Genomic DNA, 15444 nt, shown 5'->3' on the forward strand with positions numbered 1-15444 from the left:
TTTTCCTCTAACTCCCTGGAATTGCTGCCCTTGAGGTGAGTTTCCAGCAGCAGCACTGACAGTGGCATGGCTCTAAAGGAGTGGACCTTTTAGAATGGCAGCTCCCTTCTCTGTAGAGTGGGTTTACAAATGGACTATCAAAAATGGCAGCTGTTAAATGATAAGGCAAACACAAATATAACACTTACCAGGGATCTCAACACTTGAGTCCCTTTCAACAGGACCAGCTCTGTAAACCTTTTGAATCTGTCTTGTCACTGGGACACAATACCCAACACCTACAAATTGAAGGAAAACTTGACTCAGGGTTCAGGGGATTCAGTCCATGGTCAAATGGCTCCAAGGAAGAAGCATCATGGTGGAGAGCATAGTGGAACAAAGCTGCTTAGTTTGTGGTGGCTGAAGCAGACCAGTGCCAGAGAGGAAGGCCAAAGGACCAAATATAGACCCCAAGGCCATGCCTCCATGACCCACTCAGACACACCCAGGAGTGTGCTCCACCAGTCCCCTAGGTGGCTCCCAAGCCAATTGAGTGGATGCAATTAAATTTAACTGCCATATCTTTTATCCCCAAATATCCTGATCTTTGAAAGATTGAGTTCCTTTGCTGTTTGGAAAGTTCCTAAGCACCTGGCCAGAGACAGAATTCACTCCAAATGTTCCAATGAGGGATATCATGAAGGCCTCTTTGCAGAGGTATGGGGAGGGTTGAGGGAACATCTTGGGGTGGGGGGGAAGGCCCACAGGAACCAGCCACTGAAGTAAGATGGTCATTTTCCTAATGAATTGGCACTAATGGAATAAAGGCAGAGAGGTTAAACGCTTGGACAAGGCCACCCAGCAATGGCAGAACTGAGATTTCAACCTGAGTGGTCCAACTTTATGTTCATACTCATTTTTGTTTTGTTTTATTTTCAGTACTAAGGCTTGAACCCAGGGTTTTCATACTGAGCTACATCTCTGACCTTTTTTTTTTTTAACATTTTTATTTTGAGAAAGGTCACATTAAATTGCTCAGGCTGGGCTTGAACTTCTGCTTTAGCCCTCCAGAGTGCTGGGATGACATGTGTACGCCACCATGCTGGGCTTGTATGTGCATGTTCTTAATGCTTGTGCTTACTCTATTTAATAGTTAGCATCTCTTTTTTTTCTTTTTTTGGGTACCAGAGATCGAACTTGGGACCTTGCGCTTGTGAGAGTTAGCATCTTTTTAATAATTAATAGCAACACTAATTTTTTTTTTTTTACTAAGCGCATGCTATGTGCCTCCCTTGCAGAGAGTGTTACATCTACCATCTCATTTAACCTTAACAACTATTGTGCTCACTTTGGCAGCACATATTAAAGCCTTAACTACCATTGCTTGAGGTGAGGACTGTTACTATATTTGCCACTAACCCAAAGAGAAGTTAGGTCCCTGGCCCATGCCACACAGCTCTCGAGGGTAGAAGTGAGATTTGAATTTGAGGACTTGGCCTAGAAGTGCACGCTCTGGGCCTCTTTACTGTGTGGCTTTCTCACTGTGGCAGGATCCACGGAGGTGTTCAGTGGCCCCCTCTCTTCCTAGCTCTGTCTCCCTGAGCCTCCTGGGCAATCCCTGGACAGGGTGCTGGGGGCCGTGGGAGGTGGCAGAGCCAGGTGGAGCATGGGCCCATGTCTGCCACAGCTCCTGGACCTGCCTGCTGGACCTGGAGGGCCTCAGCATGCGGCACCTGTGGCAACCAGGTGTGAAGGCCCTGCTGCGCATGATCGAGGTGGTGGAGGACAACTACCCGGAGACCCTGGGCCGGCTGCTCATTGTGCGAGCCCCCCGAGTCTTCCCTGTGCTCTGGACGCTGGTGAGAGTGGGAGCCACGCAGCCTGGGATTCCCTTTACAGGAATCGTCAGGACGGGCAAGCAATAGGGACAGGATGCAGATTAGTGGTCTCCAGGGGTTTGGGGAGGGGACTAGGAAATGGCCATGACCAGCCATAGGTCTCCTCTTAGGGTGGTGGAAATGTCTTGGGACTAGACACAGAGGTGATGCTTGCATGACATAGTGAGTGCACTAAGGGCCACAGAACAGTGCACTTTAAAATGATGATAATGATGATTATTTTGAGGATTGAACCCAGGGCCGCTGCACTGGCCTACATCTCCACTCTGTTTTTTATTTTTTAAATTTAATTTAAATTTTTTTTGTTACCGGGGATCGAACCCGGGACCTTGCGCTTGTGAGGCAGGCACCGGAACCACTGAGCTAAATCCCCGGCTCTTTTTTATTTTTTGAGACAGGGTCTCACTAAGTCAGTTGCCCAGGCCTCCTGCCTCAGCTTCCCAGGGTGCTGGGATTACAGGCATGTGTGACTCTGCCTGGTTAGAAATGATTGTTTCTATATTATATGAATCATATCTGCAGTGGAAAGTCCATTTCCTTTGTCTCTACTTCCCCAGATCAGCCCCTTCATCAGTGAGAACACCAGGAGGAAGTTCCTCATCTACAGTGGCAGTGATTACCAGGGCCCCGGGGGCCTGGTGGATTACCTGGACCGAGATGTGATCCCTGACTTTCTGGGGGGAGACAGCGTGGTAAGGGCCTGGGCTGGGGGGCTGGGGGGCCGGAGGCTGGGGCTCTGGGGAAGGGAAGCTGATGAGGACAGGCCCAGACTTTGCTCCTGCCTGGGAGGCCTGTGGCTCTAAGGAGGACAGGGCTTGTGGCAGAAGTCACTCTAAAGAGCAGACACCTCTGGGACAGGGCCCCACTTTGGCTCTTTCAGACATGGTGAGTGATATAGAATTTTCCAGAAGCCAAAAGGCCAGGCAATGGCTTACCCATCCTGTAACCCCTCCAAGATGTTAGGCCGCAGAGGTTACCTGCCCACTCTGTGCCTTCTGTAGCAGGGAGGTGACTCCCAACGTCCCTAGCCCTGGCCCTGGAGCTGGTGTTCCCAAAGGGACTCGTCCCTCCATACAGTCACTGGCCTGGGATGGTCAGGCTACTGCTCCAAGGGCAGGTGGTATCCAGATCCTTTTATTGTCTCCTGTGGGGGTGGAATGACAGACGGGGTGTTCCTGGGTCCCAGCTCTCTTATTCACGTAAGAATATTCTCTTATTATGTGGGTCACAGGCTGCTCTCTTTCCTCTAACAGAAATACCCAACAGCCTGCTGGCACCATTTCTGGGTAAAAAGAGGCCAGTCTTAGGATTCTGCCAAGCTTGCCTGCTCTTTCCACTTGTTGAGACATGTATTTGTGTTTCTTTCCATTTTAGCTCACTTATAGATCTAAGAATGACTTAGTGAAGGACACTGGGCAGTGACCTTGCTTTGTTGGGCCTCATTGTTTTGGAAGTGAAATGGGGAAAATTACTGTCACCCAGGCACGTTTGGATCTGAGCAGTCTGTAGAGTTGGACAGTCCCTCAATTGCACTGTCCCTACCTCTGAGGGAGAGACATGGCTGCTGTGCGGTGCAGTGTGGAAGGGACCCCAAGTCTATTCCAGCACTGTGATAAGGGGCATGAGTGTGCCTGTGGGCATGGTTGGATAAACATGGGTTTGTGCCCTGGCTGAGCCACTTTCTGCTCTGTGATCTTGGGCAAGCGGCCAGGTCTCTCTGAGCCTTCATTCCCCTCCCCTGTGAAATGAGAAGAATAATAGTTTCTCCTGTGTTGGTGCCTCTGGTGCTAAGTGGGCTCATGGGAGCCACTGCTCAGCTTAGTAGGGGTCACTATTCCAAGCTGTCTCGGGACTCACAGGACCCCTCTGTGGATCTGGCCAGCAAGGGCCTCCACAGGCCCTGACCTGCCACCTTCTTGCCTTTGACTCCCAGTGTAATGTCCCTGAAGGAGGGCTGGTCCCCAAGTCCCTTTACCTGACGGAGGAGGAACAGGAGCAGGCAGACCAGCTGCGGCAGTGGAGTGAGACCTACCACTCGGCCAGCGTGCTCCGTGGGGTTCCCCACGAGGTGCAGTATGGGGCTTGGCTGGGAGGCCATGGGGTCAGAGGTCATTCTAGGGCAGGCTCCCACAGGGTGGATGTGGGACATCTCTGAGCTCTGGCATGTGAAGAGGGTCACAGCATGGCCCTGCCTGGAGGCAAGAGCTGCCATGCACCCTTAGATGTCTGGCGTCTTATGGCCACCCAGGGTGGAACCTGCTTGGCCTTTTGGAAAGAGGTGGGTCCATTTGCTCAGACTGACTCTCAGATGAGGGCCAGCAGGCACCTTAGCAGCTGGGCAGGTGGCCCAGGGAGGGAGGTCCTCACATGCCCTCCTCCCGATCCTGGCTGTCCTCTGTCCCCATGCAGGTTGCCTTGGAGATTCTGGAGGGGGAGTCAGTTATCACCTGGGACTTCGATATCCTTCGAGGGGACATGGTGTTCAGCCTGTACCATGCTAAGCAGATGCCCAAGTTGGGCCCCTGGGAGCCTGGGCCCAGGACCAGTGGGCAGCTGATTGACAAAGGCTGGGTCCTGGGAACTGATTACAGCCGGATGGAGGAGCCTCTTGTCTGCCGAGAGGGGGAGAGCATCCAGGTTCGTGGACTTTCCATCATTTAGTCATGCATTGTACAGTATGAGTGTCAGGCTCTGAGGACACAGTGGTGGACAAACTGGCCATGGTCCTTGGCCCCAGGGACCTGCAGGACATCAGGGATAAAAGACACAGTGTCTGTAGTAGATGCTCACTTGCCACAGGGCACCCAGGGAGACCTGGAGAAAGTAGGAGGCCCTCGCTGAGAGGCATCTGTCGGGGAGAGAGGTCAGGCCTGGAGCCTCAGTTTCCCCATCTGGGAAAGGGAATATGTAACAGGATTGAACTATGGCTGCTGAGCAAGTTACCAAAAAGCCAGTGGCTTTAACCAGAAGTGCATTGTCTCAATGTTCAGGGGCCACAAGTTCAAAATCAAGATGTCCCCAGGGTGGTGGTCCTGTGAAGGCTCCAGGGGGACCCTGCAGCTCCTTGGCTGTGGATGCAGCCTTGGCCTTGTACTTAATGTGGCTCTGTCCTCGGTCTCAAATCCTCCACTCCTCTCTCCAAGGAGACTGGACACTGGCCATTGTTTAGGGCCCCTAAATCCTTAACTGCAAACACTTTCTTTCCAAATAAGGTCACGTCCTGAGGGTCCAGTGGCCATGAGCTTGTGGAGGAGGGGGAGGAGGGCGCTCTTCTACTCGTTGCACTTTTTTTTGAGGGGAGGGAGAAGGGCGAGGGTGTTGAGGTTCCAAGTCCCAGTTCCCTGCCTGAGTCGAAACAGCTTGAGTATGGAAGGGGCCTTGAGGGGTGGACCTTTTGTGTCTGGAAGGGGGTGAGAGGAGAGGATGTTCCAGGTGGGAAGAACAGCAAGAACCAGGTTGAAGAGGCAGAGAGAAGGCTTGAGGGCACAGTGAATTGCAGAGTGACAGAAAGTTATTTTGGATGGGAGGGGAGGTACTAAGGTCCTGAGGTCAGTGGGAGATTCAGAACCCCAGGGTCCCAATCTCAGAATCTCTTAGGACACTTGTCAAAGATGCAGGCTGCTGGGCCCCACACCTGGCAGGCTGACATTGAATCTCTGGATGTGGGGCCTGGACTCCACACATCCTCCCTCCTGAGGAGTTCTGAAGTGTACTTGGGTCAGCACTGATGGAGCAAAGAAACTGCAGATGTAGGCACTGAATTTGGTTGCTTAAGTGGAATGTGAGCTGAGCCCCACCCCATTCTTTATGAGACCAGTGTTGCAGGTGGAATCACTCTCTACCCCTCAACACACACACACACACACACACACACACACCCCCCCTGGGAGTGAGATCCAGCTCCACAGCACTTGGATCTTGCTGGAGTTTCCTTGTCTTGCATGTGACATACCAGCACCTTATGATCCCACTGAACACTCCAGTGATTCCTCAAAGTTGTTCTTTTTTCCCTGGAACTGAGGATTTAACCCGGGGCCTCTGCAATGAATTACATTTCCCAGTCCTTATTTATTTTATTTTTGAGACAGAGTACTGCTAAGTAGCTAAGATGCCCAGGCTGGGCTTGAATCTGTGATCCTCCTGCCTCAGCCTCCTGGAGTGTTGGGATCATGGGTGTGCACTACTACTACAGTTGCTCTTCTTGTAACAGCTCACACCTCTCCAAGCTTGCCCCCAACCTTGTCCAGATGCCCGTGGGCTCCCTGCTGAGCTCCTTCCCTAACTCCTTTACTTTGCAGACCTGGATCCGCAGGACCAGAGTCCACCTTTGCTCTCATTTCCCATCCTCGACTCCCTCAGATTCATAGGAAGCTCTGGTCCCACAGATACAGTGGTAACAGCCAGGGTGGCTTCAGGAGGCCCTTTCAGGAAGGTTTTCAGTGGGCTGCAGGACGGGACAGCTAGGAAGAGCCCCATTTCTGAGCCTGGCTCTAGGAAGCCCCAGAAGGCTCAGCCTCCTCACCCTATTCCCGAGGACTTGGGGCCTCAGCGTGGCTGCTGTGTTCCAGGGCTCCCATGTGACACGGTGGCCCGGAGTCTACCTGCTGCAGTGGCAGGTGCACAGCCCCCTGGGCAGCGTGGCCTGCAGCCTCCCGGGTGTGGATGACGTCCTGACGGCCCTGCATAGTCCCGGCCCGAAGTGCAAACTCCTCTACTACTGTGAGGTGCTGGCCTCTGAAGACTTCAGGTAGGAGGGGGTGGGGGGCTCCAGTGCCTTAGGTGTTGCCCCTCGCAGGAGGGAAGAGGCCTATGGGTGCCTGGGCTCTGCCCTGCTGCTGGGTGGGCTTCTTCATGGTGTGGGCATTGCCAGAACCCTGCAGGTACAGGGAGGGGCCCTTAGTGTGAGAAGGAAGCTCCAGTCCTGCTCCTCATTCTACTTCTGCAGCATCCCCTTCCCTGCAGACAAAGCCCCGACAGAAGGAAGCCCAGTATACCAGAGCAGTTGGGGGCCAGGCAAAAAAAAAGGAGAGTCTTTTGATTTGGGCCCCACCACCACTCTTAGAATTCCACTAGGTTGGGAGCTGTCCTCAAACACTCTAGAACGGTGTCTTACAGACAACTGTCTCAAACTGTTGCTTTCAGAGAGACAGAGAAGTATAGCGGTTAAGACTGCCAGCTGGTGGTTAAGACTGGTTGCTTTGTGACCTCAGGCAAGTTCTTCCCCTCTCTGAGCTTCAGGCACTCCATCTGTGAAGTGGGAATCGCTGGAGCTCTTCCTCATGAGGTTGTGGTGAGGAAGAAATGGCTGGGGGAAGCCTGCCTGTCACCCAGACATACAGTAAATGCCCAGGAATGAAGCAGAGGGTCTGGAAGTGTTGCAGGAAATGTCTTCAAGGCCTTCCAGTTTATCTTTTATTAGTACATGTTGGGCCGGGGATTTAGCTCAGTGGTTCCAGTGCCTGCCTTGCAAGTTCAAGGTCCCAAGTTTGATTCCTGGTACCAAAAAAAAAAAAAAAAAAAAAAAGTGAATGTGATTTTGCATTCTGCTTCAGGGTATATCTGTGTTTTCATCTAAAAATGATGGGTTAAATCTGCTACAAGCCACCTGAAGAAATTTAAAGATAGCAAGTAGAACCAAATGAAGATTCTGTGCCCTAGTGGCACTGGCCACATTTCGAGCACCGCACATGTAGCCCCACGAGGCCAGTGGCTGCCATGCTGGACAGCACAGATGCAAAACATGTCAGTCATACAGAGAGTTCTGCACAGTTCCGACCTGAAGTTTGGAGCAGGAAGGACCCGGACAGCTTGGGGTGGAGATGCTTCCCCGAAGGCTCAGCATACACAGAGACTGGGTCAGAGGAGCTGGAAGGAGGCCGGGTTCAACTGCAAAGAGCCCTCGAGGGGGCATGAGCTGGGGGGCTGAGTCTCACCAGGCCTGGGGCCTTCTGGCCACAGTAGGGCCCCTGTCAGCAAAGCCCCTGCATGTCCTGGGCACCATCCTGGGGGGAGGCGTGCAGGAACAGGAGCGTACTTCATTTCTCATCATGGTGTCACTGACTTTTCCCTCTGCACAGGCCTGGGCCTCTTGTGGAATGAGCCCTGGGGCCTTGTTTGCGGCACTAACAGCTTTTGTGCCAGAACGTAACTCTGCTGCACCTTCCTCCCTAGGGGCTCCATGTCCAGCCTGGAATCCGGCACCAGCGGATTCTCCCAGCTCAGTGCGGCCACTTCGTCCTCCTCTTCTGGCCAGTCCCACCGCAGCTCCCTGGTCTCCAGATAGCTGGCTCAGAGCCCTGCAGGGCCACATCTGGAAGTGTCCAGTGCAGGAGACCAGCTTGCTGAGAGGCCTGGGAGAATGTGTGGGCTGGAGCATCTGGTCTAGCTGCTACCAAAGTTGGGGTGTCTGGACCGGATGGCAAGGATCTTGCCCTCAGCTTGTGTGAGATGTGACCCCAAGCCAGGGCTCTGGATGCTTCGAGGCCAGAACCATCTCCTTTGGACTTGGTGTTAAGGAAAGGCCCAGGCATGTGAATCCCACCACTGCTAAGTCTCCCTGGACGGGAACTCAGCCCCTCTCACCACTGGCTCTGCCCTCTCTGGGTTGGCTTCCTCATGTAGGGTACCCATCACTATTGGGCACTCTCCCCTATTCCCTGGTTCAGTGCGGAAGGGAACCTCTCTCTCCAAAGTTCTGGTCCACTTCCCAGAATTGCTTCTTAGCAGTCTGCTGGGCCCACATCCATTGCTGAACCAATCACAGTTGCCAGGGAATGGAGAATACTGACTAGCCAGCAGATTCATGTGTCCAATGTGGACGAATTACTGTGACTCTCAGGGGTGGGCTGTGGTGCACTGATTGGCCAGCATGGATCACATGCACTTGCCTGGAGCCAAGCACATGGTCTGAATAGGTAAGGGGGTCCCTCAAGAAATACTGGGTCTCCCATTTCAAAAGGAGGAAAAGATACCTGGCAGGCAGAAAGGACTGGTGGTCACCTCAGCATTTGATTGCATAACAGTGCCCTGTGTCCCTCCAAATGCATAGGGGCTGTAACAGAAGTTAAGGCTGTGGTTTCTGGGGGAAGCAGCTTGCCTTGGACTGGAAATCCATTCTCCAGCACTTGGCTGGGAGGGCCTAATCCTGACCACCCTGACTTAGAGAGGATGGGGAGGCCGAGGGCTTCTGCCATGTTCCAGGCAGTGATGGAATGACTCGAGCTGTCTCTGTACCCCTCTGGAGGTCTCTTTCCCGGGGACCTGTTTAATTATGACCTGCTTTGGCTGTAAGCCACAGAAATCCACCTTCCAGTGGTTTAAACACAAAAGGGTGACCATTCTGGGGGCATGTAACTGGCTGGACCAGGGCTCTTAGGCTTCAGGTAAGGCTGGATCCAGGCTCTCCACATGGTGTCAGGACTCCCGTTGGGGTGGATGCTATTGTCTTTACATTGGGGCAGATGTGACTCAGGAACCAGCTCCACTATTGGCCTGAGTTTCTCCAGCTAGTACACCAGAGTCATGTTTCTTTGAGCCCTGAGGAGATATTTCTCCTTTATTTTCCTGCCCCCCCCACAAACAGAAAACAGGTCAGAGGTCACTGACTGGCACCCTATAACCAGTTCTGGCCCACTTTTAGTGTTTTTGCCATTTGCCTAGAGAGTGGTTAAAAACAAAATTGTGGCATTTCACATAGGATAAGCATTTCTGGTTTTCCTTTGGCATCTGGAAGTGGTAACAAAATGGGGCCACTGTTGCCACCTGAAGGCATCACCGCTGTGCCCCTGGATCAGGGCCCTGTAGACCCCACCCTGCCACCTTGCACCCAGCCCCTGCCACTGGCCCTTGATATCTGCCTGGAAGGGGCTCACTGCCACCTCTGTCCGAAGCTGGGTGCCAATGTGGGGGCCAGAGGCTCAGCTGTTACCCTTATCTCTTAGCCTTGCATAGAGTAGGGACATTTCTGGCAGAATCACTGGGCCCAGGGCTGGGCTTACAGCTCTGGGCCCTGTCACTCTGATGCAAGCTCAGGATGCTGGGGCAAGGAGAACAAGGACCGGCTCCCACACTGACTTGAGCCCCAAACAGAGAAGTGAAAAGGGCTGTCCTTGGAAACACCCCCAGCCCCAGGAGGACCCGTCACAGTCCTGCTGGCTCACTTGCTTCTCAGGTGTAGGAACAGAACACACAACTCAGCACCCTGTGGCAAGGTGTATGTGCCCTGTGTGCATGAGAGGGGATGAGAGAGTGATGGGAGGGAGACATTCTCAAAGCTAAGAGGTCTCACGTCACCAAGCATTTACCACTGAGAACAGTTTGCAATGTTTTCAGGGCTCTTTAAAAGAAATTCTAGCTTATCTCTCAAACCTGGGTGCTCCCCTAGAAGTATTTTGGGATAAGCTATCTTAGGGGTCTCTGCACCTTTATTGTCTAGTGAAAGAGAAGCCTTTCACTGGGGGAAGCTGGGCCTGCTGATTGCAGAGAGGAAGGTCTGGGGGAGGGCACAGTCCAGCCAGGAGCAGGGGTAAGAAGCCTCAGCTCCACCCCCTCGCTAAAACAGGCTTAAGTGACAGAGGGAATTTCTTGGTTCTGCATTTGGGATGACTGGATCTTGTTCCAGGTACGGCTGGATCCAAGAGCCCAATGTCCCCAGACCTCTTGACTCTGTCCTTTGCACCCTGGCCTCACTCTTTCTCCCACCTGGGGAGAAAGGGTGGTGCCAGCAGCCTCAGACCTGTCACCACAGGGCTTGCAGTTTCTAAGATGGAGAAAGCACTTTCCCTTCGGGGATCTCATGGGAGATTCTGAGGGGCTCTGTCTGGGGTCATGTGTAGTACTTGCCCACAGGGCCAAGGGGCTGGGAGCCTTGGTTGAAATTCCCTGCAGGAGCAACAGGGGACTGGGGTAGGCGGGGGAGCTGGGCTCCAGCCCCGGCAGAGAGGGGTCCATGGCGGCGTCTGCGTGGTGCTCGGTGGGGAGGTCTCTGAAACCTACTCGAAGCATCCTCACAGGCCGTCTTGCCTCAGGGAGCCTGCAGTGAAAACTAGCCTAGGAAGGGGCTATCAGGCTTTGGTCTTTAGGTGTCCCCAGACCCGGGACCTGGAAGCAACCTAGCCTAGGCTTCTCTCTCCATCCATTCATCACTTCAACCTGGCTGGGTCAGAACCACCCAGAGCACCATGACATGGGTTTTTAGGAGCCTGGGTGTTGGATTTAGACAAGGGTTCAAAACCCAGCCTTCCTTTCATAGCTGTATAACCTCCAGCGAGCAACTTAGCCTCTCAGTGCCTCAGTTTCCTCATCTGTAAAATGGGGATAGCAGTGCCTGCCTCATTGGGTTGCGGTGGAACAAGATGAGAGCAGCCGCAGTCTTCAGCACAGTGCCTTGCACACAGAAAGCATTCAGTAAATGTCTGGCGACTCTGATTGTCTGGTGCTTCCCATCCAAAGACTCCAGGCTCCTTCCTGAGGTGCCACCCACTGGTGTTTGTGAGAGTGTGGTGACATCCAGAGAACATGGAAGCCAGGACGCTGGTGCCCTCGGAGCTGGGCACTTTCCCTGTTAGAAGTGGCTTGTGTTCTGGACAAGCCTTCTAAGAAAGAACATTACTATTATTGTCATTGTTATTATTTTGTGGTACTAGGGATTGAACCCAGGGCCGTCCCCATGAAGCTACATCCCTGATTCTTTTTTTATTTTTAATTTTGAGACAGGGTCTCCCTAAGTTGCTAAACTGTCCACACAAACTTGGGATCCTCCTGTTTCAGCCTCCCAGAATGCTGGGATTCAGGTTGGTGTCACCATGCCTGGCTGAGGGCGTGCATCATTCTGCGAGGTGTGTCCCTCAGCCAGGGAGAGAATTTTTCTCAGGATATGGAAATAAGAGCTTGAGGTGGTTCTTGTTTTTGTCTTTTTCCTACCCACCCACACTCTCTGGAAATTTCCCTCCCCTGCATAAAATTAATTGTTCAATGAGAATAGTATCACTCTTTTCAACACTGTTTGCTGCAGTCAGTGAAGTGGGATATTTCTTGTCTGCCTGATCTTTTGGGCCACCAGAGGCTTAAAACATTTGAGATTTGGAGCCCCTGTTGTTGACTTTCCCCTAGGCTTACTGGAGAATTTCTCAGGTGCTGCTTTTGAGACTCTAGGAGCGTTGTCAACAGGGCAGGACTCCTGCCAAGGGGTTGCAAATTGCTCTACAGGGGCCACACTTTTTTGGGGGGGTTACTATTAACCCCCTAGCCTTTTAATTGTCTTTCTTTGGCGATAAGATCTCTCTAAATGGCTAAGTTGCCCAAGCTGGGCTCAGACATGTGAACCTCCTGCCTCAGTTTCCCCGAGTCCTGGGATTACGGGTGTGCACCACCACCACAGGAGTTTCGAAGCCTGTGGCCCCACCTCTCTGCCTTTTGTCATACAGCTTCCCCCTGTGTCTCTTACAAGGACACCAATTTGTGGTTCATTCTGGATCCACTATAACACTGTCTTGAGATCCTTAAATAATTGCACCTGCAAAGACCCCGATTCCATGGCCACTCTATTCTTTTTTTTTTGGTACCAGGGATCGAACTCGGGTCCTTGCATTTGCAGGGCAGGCGGTGGAACCACTCTATTCTCTCTTGCATGGTGCCCGCCCTCATGCTGTAGGATGTACTTCTTTTCCTACTTTTACTTGGCCCAAACTCACTCTGCAGAGCCTGTTTCTTTTCCTACCATTAATAAAACTTTGCTACCATTAAACAACAACAACAAAAAGATCCTGATTCCAAAGACCCTGCAGAGGTTCTGGGTGGATGTGGATTGGGGGGGATGCTGTGTGACCCCTCACTTGTCCATGCCATACGTAGACAGACACACAGTTTATCAGTGGTGCAGATCCCTGAGTCTGCTCACCCTGCCACTGTGATTTGCATGGCCAGGTGTCCCGGAAAAGTGAGGCCTGTATTCCATCCTTCCTGGCCTGCTCTGTCCTATGCCCTGGGCTTTGGGACAGTCACAGTCCTGATGTCAGAAGGGTGTGAAGGCTCCTCAGGTAGTGCCTGTCCTTTGCACAAGCCTGTGGGGCACAAAGCAGGGGCACTGGCTGCCACATACATCACGGGGCTCTGAAAAGGTGGGAGGCCATGGACTGTCAGCTGAGAGCAGAGGTGTGGCTCCTTTGCGGGATGGCCGCAGGGCCACCTGTCTACCCAGCCTCTGGGACTGGCTCACATGTGCAGCTGGGGGCAAGGAGACAGTGCATCACACACTCACTCAACAGGCTTCTGTGGGTTTCTCCTGAGCCCAGGCAATGGATCTCAGAGGAATGGCCGGCTGACCTGTGGGTGCCTTGGGTGTGCAGAAGGGGAGGACAGCTCCCAAAGGGCCGAGCTGGGATCCAGGCTTAGCTGCAGCTATCTGCTGACCTCTGTCTGAACCATTGATCCTCCCTGGAGACCTCCCGGGGCCTACGCCAGACAGGACAAAACAGGCCCAGGGCTCCCTGGTGGCCCAGAGGCTGTGCCTGGGTGCAGACCTCTGGGACCTCATGGATGGGTCTTGGCCCCAGAAACTGCCATGGGGACTTGGCAGGGCCTGGAAGGACACGAGACAGTAGCTCCCGGGGGGCCAGAGGCAGGGGGTGCTGTGAACATCTCCCACCTACGTCCCCTCCCCTCTGTCAGTGCCTGTCGCCATGAGGGCATCCGCAACGAAGCACAATACGAAGCCTCTGAGTGAGCTGCCCTGGGGCAGCTTTTTCTGAGATACAGACTTCTGTGAGAAGCTAGCCCGAGCTATGGACACACACACTCCAATTTTGTTTCCATTTCACGGTTCCAAAGACAGCCCACCCCTGCCCCTGTCAGAACCCACCCCAGGTCCCGCTCAGGGGTAAAGTTCCATGGAAGGCTTCCCAGACACTGACATGCATCACAGCACACAGAACTCTCAGGCTCCACCCCGGGCTGCAGGGACCGTGGTCCAGTCTGTCCACAGAGGGCTGCTTGATGCACAATCCACACCTTTTTCTCCGATGGCTGCCTCTGGTGGCGGTGCGTCCTTTGCCCCATGGAGAGGACTCCAGGATCAGCTACAACCAGTGATAAATGGGTGCAGGCTGCTATACACCCCTGTTCCCTTGGCCTCCAGAGATACAACTGGGGCATGTTCTCCAGCCCCATGAGACCTCCTGCAGCACCGAGGGCCCTGTCCAAGCACTCACCTACTGACTAGCGCTCCTGTCCAGGCTGCCTCCTATTTATGTCCCCCACCAATGCTCCTGGGGTCATCTCCCAGATAAACCACTTGGTCCTGTGGCTTTATCTCAGATTCTTGCTCCCCAGGCCTTGTTTCAGGGGGCTCAACCTAAGCCAAGGTGCTTCCTAAAGGAAGAGGGCTTGGATGTTTTTCAGGCAAAGATAATGGTTATCCTTGTGACAGACTGAAAATTCTGCCTGTAGTCCCAACACTTTGGGAAGCTGAGGAAGCCTCAATTGTAAATTCAAGCCCAGCCTGGGCAACTTAGCATGACCTGTCTCAAAAAATAAAAAAGGGCTAGGAATATGGCTCAGTGGGAAAGCCCGGAGTTCAATTTCTAGGACTGACAACAGCAACAAAGATTCCATAGAGCCTCGGGGAGGTTCACACTGTTCAGTGCATCTGTCACTTAGCTGAGGACCCTCTTCAGGTAAAGCTGTGCTCCCCTGGGCCTAGGGTCAACCAAACCAGTGCATGGTACTGTCCTCACTCACCTTAGGTGCCAGCATGGCAAAGGACAAAGATGTCTTCTCGAAGGCCAGGGCTTTCAGAGAGGGATTCAGGACAGCCTGTCACCAAGGCTACTGCCTCAGGCCCCTTGAGGGTACTTCTGGTAGATCCAAGATCCTCTCCCCTGTTCCCCAAGATTCTGACTCTGTGTCTGGGCAGGGCCCAGGTGTCCCACTGTAGAACATTCCAGGGGAATATACTTTAACTTGCAGTCAGGCTCAGGAAGTGCTCTTAGGAATATGCCCATCGGGCACCCACCCTCACAGCACCTCAGGTGAGCCTGCAGCCCCTGAACTTGGGCCACCTCTGGTGGGCTGCTTTATCCGACAGAGGAGGCGGAGACGACAAGTTAGGAGTGGTGGCCCCGCAAACCTCTTCCTCTGTGTCCCTCTCTGCTTTCTCCTCTCCGACCTGCCTCCATCTTGACCCCCAAGCCTGATCTGGCCTTCTGGAAGGTGAGATACCCTGTGGAGCTGAGCTGCCACCATCCCAGGCCAGGCAGCTGCCTGCTGGCTGATCACAGACACATGGGAGCCCAGCTGAAATCACTGATTGCATCCCAGGTCAGCAGAATCCCCCAGGTGACCCCAAAGTGTGAGAAAGAGTAGTTTCTTAAGTAGTAACTGGTTGTTTGGTGCCCCCGAAGTTTTGCAGTGTCACACAGCAACAGATAACTGGCACAAGTGGACCATGCTCGGGGCCTGGGCTACTTGAGGACCTGCTGAAAGCCATGTGCCTCATTCCCCCAGCTGAAAATGCTGCTAAAGTACACAGGGACATGTGGACCTCACAGGCCCTTTCTGAAGCCCCAAGTGA

The 15444-nt window shown here is 53.2% G+C and overlaps 1 protein-coding gene across 1 annotated transcript in view; it reads left to right on the forward strand.

Annotated features, from left to right (window-relative positions):
* Sec14l5 (SEC14 like lipid binding 5) overlaps positions 1-11856 on the forward strand; it is a 42659-nt gene extending 30803 nt beyond the window's left edge. The window contains exons 11-16 of the mRNA XM_004864837.3: positions 1667-1838; positions 2435-2569; positions 3811-3945; positions 4287-4514; positions 6446-6624; positions 8049-11856. Of these exons, the coding sequence (XP_004864894.1) occupies positions 1667-1838; positions 2435-2569; positions 3811-3945; positions 4287-4514; positions 6446-6624; positions 8049-8160 (961 nt within the window). The 3' untranslated portion in view covers positions 8161-11856. The remainder of the gene's footprint in view (positions 1-1666; positions 1839-2434; positions 2570-3810; positions 3946-4286; positions 4515-6445; positions 6625-8048) is intronic.
* Positions 11857-15444: the final 3588 nt, after the last annotated feature.

This window comes from Heterocephalus glaber, unplaced genomic scaffold, assembly GCF_053883595.1.
Source record: "Heterocephalus glaber isolate CG9 unplaced genomic scaffold, H.glaber_assembly_v1.0 deba00001781, whole genome shotgun sequence".
Lineage (NCBI taxonomy): Eukaryota > Metazoa > Chordata > Mammalia > Rodentia > Bathyergidae > Heterocephalus > Heterocephalus glaber.